Source organism: Anthonomus grandis, chromosome 3 (assembly GCF_022605725.1).
Source record: "Anthonomus grandis grandis chromosome 3, icAntGran1.3, whole genome shotgun sequence".
Lineage (NCBI taxonomy): Eukaryota > Metazoa > Arthropoda > Insecta > Coleoptera > Curculionidae > Anthonomus > Anthonomus grandis.
In genome coordinates, this window is record NC_065548.1 from 47,577,923 (window position 1) to 47,591,281 (window position 13,359).

The 13,359-nt window shown below is 33.1% G+C and overlaps 1 protein-coding gene and 1 long non-coding RNA gene across 6 annotated transcripts in view; one reads left to right on the top strand and one right to left on the bottom strand.

The window, feature by feature from the left end:
* Positions 1-13,359, bottom strand: part of LOC126733819 (uncharacterized) — a 308,547-nt gene that overhangs the window by 275,386 nt on the left and 19,802 nt on the right. The gene's annotated exons all lie outside the window — the stretch shown is intronic.
* The window catches only part of LOC126733808 (centrosome-associated protein 350-like), a 176,318-nt gene that overhangs the window by 42,390 nt on the left and 120,569 nt on the right, over positions 1-13,359 (top strand). For all 5 annotated transcript variants that reach the window (XM_050437217.1, XM_050437218.1, XM_050437216.1 and 2 more), the window contains 2 exons: positions 1,076-1,639; positions 12,876-13,080. In XM_050437217.1, coding sequence (XP_050293174.1) covers positions 1,076-1,639; positions 12,876-13,080 — 769 coding nt within the window. The remainder of the gene's footprint in view (positions 1-1,075; positions 1,640-12,875; positions 13,081-13,359) is intronic.

Here is a 13,359-nt window from a genome sequence, read left to right on the forward strand (position 1 = left end):
GCTTCAACCAACAACGATATTAGGGCAATCTTGGAGTGGGGCGGTAACAATTTGGTCAATTTTAACGCTAAAAAAAACGCAGGCTGCAGTATTTACTATGAAGACTAACGTTGATGGCCCGGAGCTGGTTATGGGAGGGAAAACATAGCCAATGAAATCATCTTTACATCTTCTAGGAGTCGAGGTCACCAACAGTCTGTCCTGGCATGAGCACGTTGCCGAGGTCGCCAGGGCTGCTTCCAAAAAACTCGGAGTGCTTTTCAAAACGAAAAAACTGTAAACACCAGAACAGCTGCTGTCCGGGCTATCGGGACTCATTCATCTGGAGAACATCTTCTTTGTGGAACGGGCTTCCACCTCACATATTTCCCGACGCATACAACCTGCATCGATTCAAGATAAATGCCCACAAATATCTTTGCGCAAGCACCATTTCAAGAGTGACATAAGACTTTCGTCTTGTGCTAGTGTATCCCATAAAAAAAAAAAAAAAAAAAAAAAAAAAAATTACAGATTTTAGAAAAAAAATTAGAAAAAAAAAACTACTGAACAAGACATATAATATACAGTTTATAACACCCATCTGCATAACAGACATTCCCCGATGTGGTAGTGTGTGGCGGCCTTGACATGGAATCGCCAGTCGGCAAGTCGGCTTCAAGCACCGTTCCGGTTCATCGACCCCACCACTGCGAACCGCTCGCCTCGCGTCTCTCTCTCTAGCCAGTAGAGTTAAAAAAAACCGAGTCGAGAGCTATGCGCACGGGTCGCCGCATCGAGATTTCCGCGTATTTTATTTTTCCATGGCTTCCTCGTATTTATAAAGTTCCACTAGAATTAATTTATGTTTTACGTTCTACTAATGGCTAATAAACTCTGTAACATCAAGTTGAAGTCCGTGTTTTTTCGTGTACCCAGATCCTAAATCCAGGTTAACGCCTACAAGTTCTAATAAGCTTTTAGGCGAGACACCATGTATTTTTGGTAATTACTTTAACAGTCTGTAAAACTTTGTGAAAATGTTTGGTTAAAAAACTATTTAAACCTTTAAATTAACGCTTCAATTTTTTTGCAGAAAATTATCTCTGGTGCTGAAAGTAGGGGAAATTCAAAAACGATAGACACAGTGCCTACATATACACAATTATCTTCCAATTTAAACACTCGAAGTTCAAAAGGAATTCATTCTCTTTGTACAACTTCTGACGGAAGGAGTTCTGGAAAATCCAAAACATTACTAACGGTGCCTTCAGATGCTCGGTCGGACGCTAGTAATAAGAGTAAACGGTCACATATTGATAACACCTCAAACCCTGAAAGCACACGAAACTCTGACGATAATATTTTATCATCTAATCTTTCCACATTAAATTCAGACTTGAAAAAAAGTCGGGACTCTATCATATCGTTTAACTGTGCCAAAGTATCCCCTAACAAAGTTCCGGTGTTTCTACCGCAAAGCTCTCAAGAGAACGTGGTTAACGAAAAAACATCAAGTTCAAGTTCTGAAGTGCAGAAAAGTCGTAAATCAGAAAAAAAAAGAAAGATCGAGACGAATAAATCTCAGCTTGCACGAAACATAACCACTAGAAGTACATCAAATAATAGCATTCCCGATAGTGAACCTATTTTGACCGAGGTAAGTGTTTTTTTGTTAATATTAGCTATGTAATGATCATCTTTTACGATCGAATTCACTTTTTTTGTCGCCCAAATTTTTGACTAGTCGTCTAATATTTAATACTCTTTCCATTGAGAACTGATTGGACACGTACTTTGTTTTTCAGGAACGTTTTGTTGGGATCTTTTACTCTTTCGAGTGCATACTCCCACAATTGTAATTACGGACAGATTTTAAATCATAAGTGAACTCAAAAGATTTTTTACTAATTAATTAAAACCCTCACGTTTTATCTAAAAAATGCAATAAACAAGAGTAACTGACTCGAAAAATTCATCCATTATCCCAAAGATGCTGGTCATACACTTTTATAAAAGGTAAAAAACACGAAATCTACAGCATCACAAATACATTTAATAAAATAACGAAGGTTACATGTTTCGCTCGACTAGAGCATCATCAGACCTAAACAATAATTAAAATTATGTAACCCGAAAAAAGGAGAATTCAACAAAAACTTACCATAACATACACAAAACACCTGACATATAAGTATATAACAAAAATTACAATAAAGTGGCACTATCTATGTACAGGGTGGGCCAATTTAGACGTTTTCTTATAGGAAGTCATGTCCCTGTTAGAGATTAAAAAATTTTGACCTCCATTCTCCGGGGTCAAATTTTAAAAGAAGTTTATTGAAGCAAATTAAATTTTGCTATGGCAAACAGTTTGGCCGCTAGAGGGCGTTTCTGAAATTTGGTCATTTTCGTTTTTCGGCTATGGCTGTTGTGTTTTTAAAGATAAATGATTTCTGTAAAGACTTTCTTATAGCACTTTTAAGCGCTTAACATGCTCATGATATTTAAATTTATACAGGGTGCTTCATTATTAAATTTTTTTTTTTTTTTTTTTTAATGGAATGCATATTATTTTTTTGCATTTTCTTGTAGCCCTTAAAATTCCCTTTTCAAATATATATAACACTAATAATTTAAATTTAATAGTTTACGATATATAAATAAATTTCTTAAATATTAAAAACACGTAGGTAATGACCCGCCATTTTAATCGCGTAAACGGAACAGTAGGCGTGTTTTAAACTGCTATAAGTGAAGCTTAATATTTACATAAACAAACTTGTTTTTATAATCTATGTTTTCCTTTGTATTTATATTTTGATATTAGAATCCAAAAACGTATAAATTTTTCAAAAAATTCCATATGATTAGATGTTTTATCAAATATAATGAGAATTTAAGGGCCTGCGATATCAACGTCCTTATTAAAAATAAGTGCAGTTATTTAAGACACTCAAAGATTAAAAAAGGACGTTATAGGTTCTGTATTTTTTATTTGTGATACTTCAGTAAGCGCTTTTAAAAATCAAAAGTAAATTAAACAATAGCTCCTGTTTTATTAAATATTAATTATATTAATGGACAAATACAGTTATAAAAACAAAATAATGCTGTAAAAAAATAAAAAAAATAAAAGTATTTATTTATTTATTTATTTTAAACTTAGAATATGAACTAACAAACAAAAAGTAAAAACCAGATTTTATTTTTTTATTGATATTTTAACTAAAACTGCAACTCTATATATTACGTACTTATAACAAGTGTTCAAACTGAGCTCCTTCCTGATCAATGCACCAGCGGCTACGTTTTTCAACATTATCAACAGCGTTTCTTAATTCAATATTTGTTATTGTTGCAAATGCATTATGTAAAGCTTCTTCCAACATTACTCTTGAAGTAATTGGCTGTTGGTATACCAAGTATTTTATTCTTCCCCAAAGATAAAAATCTAAGGGTGTTAAGTCAGGGGATCTAGGCGGCCAACGTATTGGACCTTGATTTCCTATCCACTGCTCACCAAACTGCTCATTTAAATAATTACTGACCACTCTAGAATTGTGCGGTGGCGCACCATCCTGCTGGAAAAATATAGGATGCCTCTGCTGGGCTAGAGGCAATTCCTCTAGGAAGCGCTCAACTTGCGTTTGCAGAATTTGTAAATATCGCTCTGAATTTAACTGTCCATCATAAATATAGGGACCAATAAATCTACTACGAAATATGCCTAACCATACACTAAAACTGTAACGACCTTGATTTCTTACAGCCACCGTTGCGTGAGGATTTGCTCGAGCCCAGGTATACCTATTATACCTATTAAAAATCGATGCTTCATCCGTCCAAATACAATTGTAGCCAAATGTTGTATCTTGACCACACTTTTGCAAATACCACCGATAGAATTCCAATCTTCTATCACGATCCGCAGGAAAGAGATGATGAACTTTTCGGGTTCGATAAGCTTTATACCTATATTTTTTTTAAATCCGTCTTGCAGAGGTCCTTGGCACACCAGTTTCTACTTTCAATTTCCGGGTGGATAGATTAGAGTTATTTTCAATTGCGCCCAAAACTGTTATATCCAATAGTTCTTGATCGTCATTTATATTATTATTAGCATTTCTTCGCGGTTTAGCAAAAGAACCAAAATTAATAAGGTTTCTTTTTAATTTCTCAAACAGCTTACTATGTGGCTGCCCCCGTTCTGGATATCGTCGTTGATATAAATTACAGGCCTCTCTTGCATTTTCATTACATTCAATAAAACATTTAATCATATCGAATTTTTCATAGTTTTGATACATTGTGATTATCACATAAAAGAAATACAAAGTAAAACAGATTATGAAAACAAGCTTGTTTATGTCAAAATGACGTATTACTCAAAGCAGTTTGACAACCGCCTACTCAACCCTTTACGCAATTGTTTCACCCGCAATTGTGTCACCCGCCTACTCTGTTTTTTAGGCGTTTTAAATGGCACGGCATTATAATTTATTGATACTTAAGAAATCTATTTATATCTCCTAAACTAATGAATTTAGATTATAAGTGTTATATATATTTGAAAAGGGAATTTTAAGGGCTACAAGAAAATGCAAAAAAATAATATGCATTCCATTTGAAAAAAAAAAAAATATTTTAATAATGAAGCACCCTGTATAAATTTAAATATCATGAGCATGTTAAGCGCTTAAAAGTGCTATAAGAAAGTCTTTACAGAAATCATTTATCTTTAAAAACACAACAGCCATAGCCGAAAAACGAAAATGACCAAATTTCAGAAACGCCGTCTAGCGGCCAAACTGTTTGCCATAGCAAAATTTCATTTGCTTCAATAAACTTCTTTTAAAATTTGACCCCGGAGAATGGAGGTCAAAATTTTTTAATCTCTAACAGGGACATGACTTCCCATAAGAAAACGTCTAAATTGGCCCACCCTGTACAAAGAATTCAACTAAACATTCAAATCACTTTATACATTTTAGAAATCTAACCATCATTTAAGAGTCTAGAACTCTTAAATGCCATTAAAATCAAACCTTTTATTAACACAGAACAGATCTGGGCTTTTAAAAGCTGAGATAAGTGAGGTAGAGCTTACAAATTTCCACAATTATGTGAACTCTCTTCACTCTAAAATTAAGTTCACAATCGAACGGGAACAGAACAACACCTTACCATTCTTAGAATTATTTCTTAAGAGGGAAAGAAATAAGATATCCTTTGAAATATTTCGTAAACAAGCAACAACAGATAATATTATACAATATAATTCAACATCACCGTCCTCACATAAATTTGTTGCTTTCCATTGTTTATTTTACAGACTTTTTAACATCCCACTTTCATGTGAAGTTTTTAAAAAAGAATTCCTTACCATTAAACAATTAGCAGTCAGTAACTTTTTCCCTCTTAAACCTATACAGATCGTGTTATCGTGAGCTACGTATTACCCAAAATAATGGCAACACCGCTTGGTTGCGGTTTGCAGGCGGCGGAATTTTTCGTTTTTATTTTTTGAACCGGGAGTCAGCAGACTTCAGTTTGCTATGTTACTGCACGTTGCATTAATAATTTTTGAGCGTTATTTTCGTGTTTTTTTCACTATGGCTGTTCATACCCCTTCCGAAAGAGTTCAATTAATTAAATGGTTTTATGGAGGCAATTCGGCAGTATAATGTAGATATTTGTTTTCAGTGACATTTTAGAATAGACCGATTCCTTGTGCAAAAACGGTTTTAAATGTAGTTACAAATTTTGAAACATCTTTTTGTCTTCAATATTGTAAAAAATTCCACACAAAACGTCAAGAACCACCTGTTGAAGTGATCCAGGATATAGAACGGCGGGAAGAAATGGTTTGCACTACCCTAGAACTTGATTCGACAGGGTCCACTAGAAGTGTTGGAGAGGAACTGGGAATGAGCAATAAAACTGTTGCTCGTATCTGGAAAAAATATGGGTACAAATGTTTCAAGTATTCAAAAACCCAGGAAATATTTCCTGAAGACCAGTGGCGAAGAATGGAATTTTGTGAAACCATGATGAAAAAGGCAAATGAAAACGAATATTTTTTAAAAAATATTTTGTTTTCTGATGAATCTTCTTTTCCGTTACATGGCAAACACAATCCTTCCATTGTTCGTTATTGGTCTCAGGAAAACGAGCACAGAAGTTTTCAGTTTCGTACCTAGTATCCTCAGAAATTGAATGTTTGAGCAGGTATTTTGGGCGACAATGTTATAGGGCCATTTTTTATTGATGGCTCTTTAAACGCCCAAAAGTACCTTGAGTTGCTGCAAAACCAAGTTCTTCCTGCTATTCAAATCCTACCTGATGTAGACCTGGGATCCGTTTATTTTCAGCAAGATGGCTGTCCTGCTCATAACGCGGCTAGGGTAAAAGAATTTTTAACAAATACGTTTCCTAACCGCCTTATTAGTGGGACTGGCGATATTAAATGACCTCCTAGATCTCTAGATTTGTCTCCAAATGACTTTTATCTGTGGGGTTACCTTAAACAGACCATTTACAAGCATGAATTTAATAGGCCAACAAATTTAGAGGAGTTGCGAAATAAAATTGTCGAAGGTGCCAATTCCATTTTACCTGAAACTCTTTTGGAGGTGCGAAATAGCTTTTACGATAGGTTAAGTTTTTGTTTAGCGAAAGAAGGCGGTTTAATTGAGCCTTTTATTTAAAAAATGATATGTTGTTAAGTTTGTTTATTAGAGTTTTATTTCTGATTTTTTATTATATTTTTATCACATTGTCATGTCTGTAAAACCCGCATTAGCATAAATATTTTAAAAATGCCTGGATTTTCGCGTAACATTTTGGGACATTTTGTCGCCAAACGACGTAGCTCCCACGAAAGTCAGATGTTTACTAATCCCGTCCTCGGACCGGCACAAGTGTCTACGTAACAACTTTTCCGATGGAGCGCACTGTTTCGCCCCGTCGCCTGATCGCCCCGTGGCCCCGTCGATTCATTTAAATATGTATTTGCACTTTATATTATCCTGTATTGATTGTATTTAGATATTAGGTTTTTGAAGCCGAACGGAATGGTTGTTTTGATTTTGATAGATTTAATTATACTGGTGACACATTATTGAGTTATTTTACGGATATACCTGGTAGTAATAAAATATGTTTTGTTTTATTACTACATGCCTACCTTATAAGGGGTTTTTAAAGTCTAGTCGGACCCGTCGATTTTTGTTTCGAGAGTGTGGTATTTACTTTCATACTCTTTGGGACAGTATTTTGTCTTTTGAAAAATGTTTTTAGGAGCGTCTTTTGGAGGCCTATACCACAGATGTAAATAGCTCCGCACGGTGCGGAGCTATTTACATCTGTGCCTATACCTATACCTATACCTATATCTCATTAATAGGAATTCCTACTGATGAGATATACGCCCCTTTAGGGAAAAAAATAATAGATAGGTAGGTACTTTTTTTTTCTCGCACTAAGGCATATCGCATTTTTCTTTAAAAACCCTTAATATTTAAATAAAAATTATATTATTTTTATTCCCTATACAGTGCAAAACTATAATGTGTGTAACAAATCCTAATAACCGCCTCAAGGATGTTTACCAATTTGTTGTATTGCCGCATTTGCAAAAGTTTTAATTTCTAGAAATAGACGATAAAGATTTATTAAATGAACTTCTCAATAAATATTCAGCATATATTTAAATACCTACTTAGGTACTTTAGTTGCATCAGCATTTTTTTTTGTATGACTTTTGCGCACTTTTGGGTGTATGAAAATAAAATTAGATCATTACTCGTCCAGACTCACTCTTGTCATTAGTGTCGTCTGTCTTAGTACGTCTGTCTTGACGAATATTGGACTTATTGGAAATCTAAAAATACCACCCTGTAGCACGGAAAAAGTGGAAATGTAAAAGCATACATACATTATTTTATAATTGGATAAAACATAAGTTCGGAAAAAAAATCTTTCAATCGGAACTATTGGAATTTTTTAATTTTTTTTAAATACATACCCACTCGTATATTGGGTAAGGCTCAAAAATATACAACTTTTTTCTAATTTAACCAAATCTCTACAAATCTATAATAGTCCGTAACTATTAACTATTCCCCATGTGTTGACCCACGAATTTGGGACATCCTATACATATATCTTCACATATTTTTTTTTATAGATAACTTAATCATTGACTACAATGAGGATGAAGAAATCCGAAATAATCTAATAGAAGCTGTAAGTAGTAAAAATGTGGACAAAACCCTACAACTTCCTGAGAGGAAAAACGAACTTGTACTAAAATTCCAACAGTTTATTGAAAGCGCAGATACTGCCGAAGAAGTGGACGAAATAGAAAAAACATTGGTGGCATTGGATCGTACATTGCGTCCATTGCGAGCTATTAAAGAGAGCCAAATAAGGAAAAAAAAATATTCCATTTAAATCTACTGCTCACCCTAATAAGAATATAGAGCCACAAAGACGGCTGTTTAAAACGAGCAAATCCAAAAAACGAAAGCCCGCAAATTTAGCTGCTCCCTCTACGGAGGATACGGATAATGCGGCTTTGCATTTACTATATCCTTCAATTCCTTCATAACTTAAATAAATATATTATCTATGCATTTGATTATAATTAGTTTTTTTTAATCCCCTTTTATGAGCAATGTCAGCAAAATTAAGTGGGACAGTCAAAATTATGTTTGAACTCGAATTCATTTCAACTTAAAATATCGAAAAAAAGTGGTTTTTTATTTTTGCATTTTTTAAAGTATTTTTTATTTTTTATTCAAAGTTAGTATTATTTATTTTTGCATCTATTTTTTGACTTCGACATTGTCATAATTTTAGGTTGGAATGATTGTTGAGTAAACCAAAAAGAAAACGAAAGTTGATCCAAAAAAAATCCTAAATACCATAAAAATTCCTATTATAATGCCTGTTGTTTACGTTGATTCTATATACCTATAGGTATCTGAACAAGATTTTTTCCGGGCATGAATTGTGCAGCGGCCTTAAGAGCGTAATCCAATTCAGCCAAGAAAATTTCAAAAATAGTACAGAAGGGTTCAAAGTAGTACAGAAGGGGTGACGTTTAGTACGATCGATTATCAATCAACGATATCGATTAGCAATCACTCAACGATATTAGAATTTAGCCGGTAAAAACTGCGTTGAAAGCCTTTTCTGGATAGATGAGATCTAATAAACTAGCGCTTTTTTAATATTATTTTTTTTATAAAATTGTTAGTTAATGGATTAATCTAGACATCTGTAGAATCAATTTTTTGAAATTTAAATTCTAAACAGCTAAAATATAGCGTTGAAAATTACCTTAATTTTCTGTATGTTTAGGCATTGTTTTTTATTTGATTTTAGGCCTAATTAAAAAAAATAAAACTACAGAAGTCTAGTTTTGTCCTTTCTGAACAAATATTTTAAAACCCCATATCAAAAAATCTTTTAGATTCTTAGATCTCATCTATCCAGAAAAGCCCTTTTTTGGCCAATTATCGCAGGCGTATGAAGCTTCTTTTTTTGGGCGACTCTCTGTAAGGTTGGCGCATCAGCTATAATTTTTTTTTGGCGAATGTGCACCTCACGTTATTTTAATAAATTGTTAAAAGTTGATCCAGAGGTCATAATTTTATTTAGAAATACTACCTACATATTTAATATATCAATACCAAAAGTAGATTATTATATTTTATTTTCTGGTTCTTGGTTTGTCTTTTAATTAGCATTTTATTACTTTTATGACTGCACAATTTCAACTGGCCGCATGAAAAGGAGGTATTTTATTAAATTTGTCCTTATTCTAATTAAAAAATCATAAAGCTAACTCCTCCCTCTATTAAGGTACCTACCTAGGGGTTGTTGGTTGCCGATGCCGGGTTAATTCTATAAGGTTGGTGAATATAATAATATTGTATTGTCATAAGACAAGAACCCAATGTTTGTGTAAAATTTTGTTACAATCGGTTAAGTAGAAGTAGTTTAAAAGTCAAAAAGTTAGTGCAATATTTGAAACAATCAAAATGTACATATATTTTAGATACGGGCCAAAGATGAATAAAAAACAGATTTTATTAATACTAATATACCTAAAATAACTCAATTAACGTGTCACCAGTAAATCTATCTAAATCAAAACAACCATTTCAGCTTTCAGCCTCGAAAAACGTTTTATTTATTATACAGGTAATACAATTTCAGCGATGGCTTGACGGGGCCACGGGGCGATAAGGCGACGGGGCAATACCAGTGCGCTCTATCTGAAAAGTTGTTACGTAGACTCTTGTCGGACCGGCCGGGGCGGTGCTCTGTCGCAGGCACTCGTACACGCGCGACGTTGCAAAATTTCGCCTCTATGCGGTTTCCTATAAATAACGAACGAAAACACGATCTGTATATAAAATTTATTTTCAGTATGTGAACAAGTATAAATTATCATTTAATTTTATCAAACAAACTATATCAAAACTTTTAGGTCGTTTACTTATTTTGGACCAATTTTGTCACAACTATCCTCCTTTTTTCTCCTTTTGGCATAACCCCAGCTTTTAAAACCAATAATACCTTAAAAAGACATCTAATTAAAACTAAAGATAAACTACCCCCGCTATCTTCCCCGGGAGTTTATGAGATTAGGTGTAAAGAGTGCCCTGCAGTGTACGTCGGCCAGTCTGGTAGGAAGATTTCTACTAGGATTAGTGAACACAAGGCCCAATATCATAAATCTAAAAATACCAATATCACAGTCACCAGATCAGCTTTTGCTAATCACCTCCTCGACTCCAAACATAATTTTCCTGACAGCCAAAATATAAAAATACTTCATCAGTGAAACAAAAGTAAAAAACTAGACTTGTTAGAGACAATGGAAATTAGTAAAGCTTTTAAAAGCCCAGATCTGTTCTGTGTTCATGAAAGGTTTGATTTTGATGGCCACCTAGTTTTTAATAACCTCAAGTAGTTCTAGACTCTTAAATGATGGTTAGATTTCTAAAATGTATAAAGTGTTTTGATTGTTTAGTTGAGTTCTTTGTACATAGATAGTGCCACTTTATTGTAAGCTTTGTTTACTTATATGTCAGGTGTTTTGTGTATGTTATGATAAGTTTTTGTTGAGTTTTCCTTTTTTCGGGTTACATCACTTTAATTATTGTTTAGGTTTGATGATGCTCTAGTCGAGCGAAACATGTAACCTTCGTTATTTTATTAAATGTATTTGTGATGCTGTAGATTTCGTGTTTTTTACCTTTTATAAAAGAGTAATTGAGATGTTTTTTTCCTTTTAGAGATCTAGGAGAAATATCCTCACCGCCACCCTCAGTAAAAAGGGGATTTTAGTTCTCTATATACTGCTATGTTTTTTGAAAATTGGTTCGTTTTCTGGAAAATACTGAGTGAAATCCAATAATATTTATTTCCAAATACCGGGAATATAAATCACTTTTTCCTAAAAATCTACTGACTTGTTTAAAATGAGTTACTTTAAAATAATTTGTTATTATAGAATATTTAAGACGGTTTCGGACAAAAAAAAGTTTTTACTGCCATAGTTTGGTACTATACTTGCGGCATAATTGTCTTATAATTTAATTATTAAAGATATTGGTTGCATTCATAGGATTCTTCACATACATTGAAATATAAATGTGATATGTATTTCGATTTAGTGAAAAATAACTCTTTTAAATAACATTATAGTCAGTCCGATCATTACTAGAAAACTGTGGGATCTTCGGAGTCCTAAACAATGCAAAAGTTAATTTGAGATATAAAGATCTATTGAAAAATATACAGGTTGGCGAATAGAAGACTACACGTAGGCTTTATATCAGGACATTTTATTTTGCTGTGTGATTGCGCATACTGTTGAGTCTTAAAGCGCTATTTTAATTTTTTAAAATATTTATCAATATTGCTATTTATAGCCTTACCGAAAAAGTTTAATTGATTAAGGTAAAAAACTAGATCTTCTCGAAAAGCTGGAGATTACAAGAGCTAATAGAAGCCCAATATTAAATTGTGTCAATGATATCTTTAATTTCGAACCTAATCTCATTTTCAATAATCTCCAATAAATTTTTATCTTGGTAACATCGTTTTATCACTTCTCATATTATGTAAATACTCTTATACTACATAATTACCCCGGTTTGACGACAAGATTTATACTTCGAATCCAATGGTTTCTGGTTCGATCCCTATTTAATTTTTTTTAACTTTTTTATTTTTGTTCTTTCATGGTTGTATTTGTTTCGGTTCTTTATAAGATAAAATGTACTGGATTTTGGTGATATTTGGCGTTTTAAAGTTCATATTTTAGACAATAACGGTACACGATGTTGTAGACATATTATATTTTATATTTTTTTATTTAGCAATTTTTGTATTTAGATGAGGTATATCTTTTTTCTTAATTAGAATTTCCTCAATATTTAATTTTGATAATTTTATTTAGGTCTGATGATGCCCTAATGCGGCGAAACGCGTAACCTTTTAAATAGACGCTTGATTTGTGAGACTTTGAGTATACTTTCTCTTCCTTTGGTCATATATCTAAGTCTCTTTGAGAATAATGGATGATTATTTTGAATTAAGAATACCTTGTACAATCAATTTCGATAAAACCAGAATGATAGACAGTTCTTTCCCTACAATCTAAATTATTATGTAACATTCACAGTTTAGGTGATAAAAGATGAGACGCCTTTATTAAAAAGACACATATAGCGACTCGACCTGAGATTTTTAATTTAACATCAGAAACATATTTAAAAAAAAAAAACTGGTCATCGATTGTACGATTCTAAAACGCTCTATTCCCAGTAAATGATTTTTTATCTGTTTATTTTATATTCATTCGTTTATAGGTGTATTCAGACAAGTTTACGAAAAGCGCCCCTTCTGGTGCAAGCGATAAGGACTATCAAACGCTACTCTCAACGTTATGGCCATCCTCGGAACAGAGCGACGGCTCTGAACGTAAACCGGCAAAGAAATTAAGCAATACGAGCATCCAAACGGAATCTGTAAAAACTGTTGATAATCCGTCGCTACAATCTGAAAAGACAACAGGTATTTAAAGTTATTTATTTTAAATACAATACTATTACAGAACTGGAATTGACAGCATATTATAATTGCATTATCGATTATTTATATGAAGATAAAAGCCTAATGACAAAAAATACTCGAGTGTGTTACTTAAAGCCTTAAACTTTTCCAGTAATATTAGATTAGATAGTCAATCATGCCTTCTTTTGAGAGACTAAAAAAATTATGTATTTGCATTAACTCAGTGAGGTGGATAAATGCTATCAATTTTTAGTCTTAGAAGTTTCAAACATTGCTTGT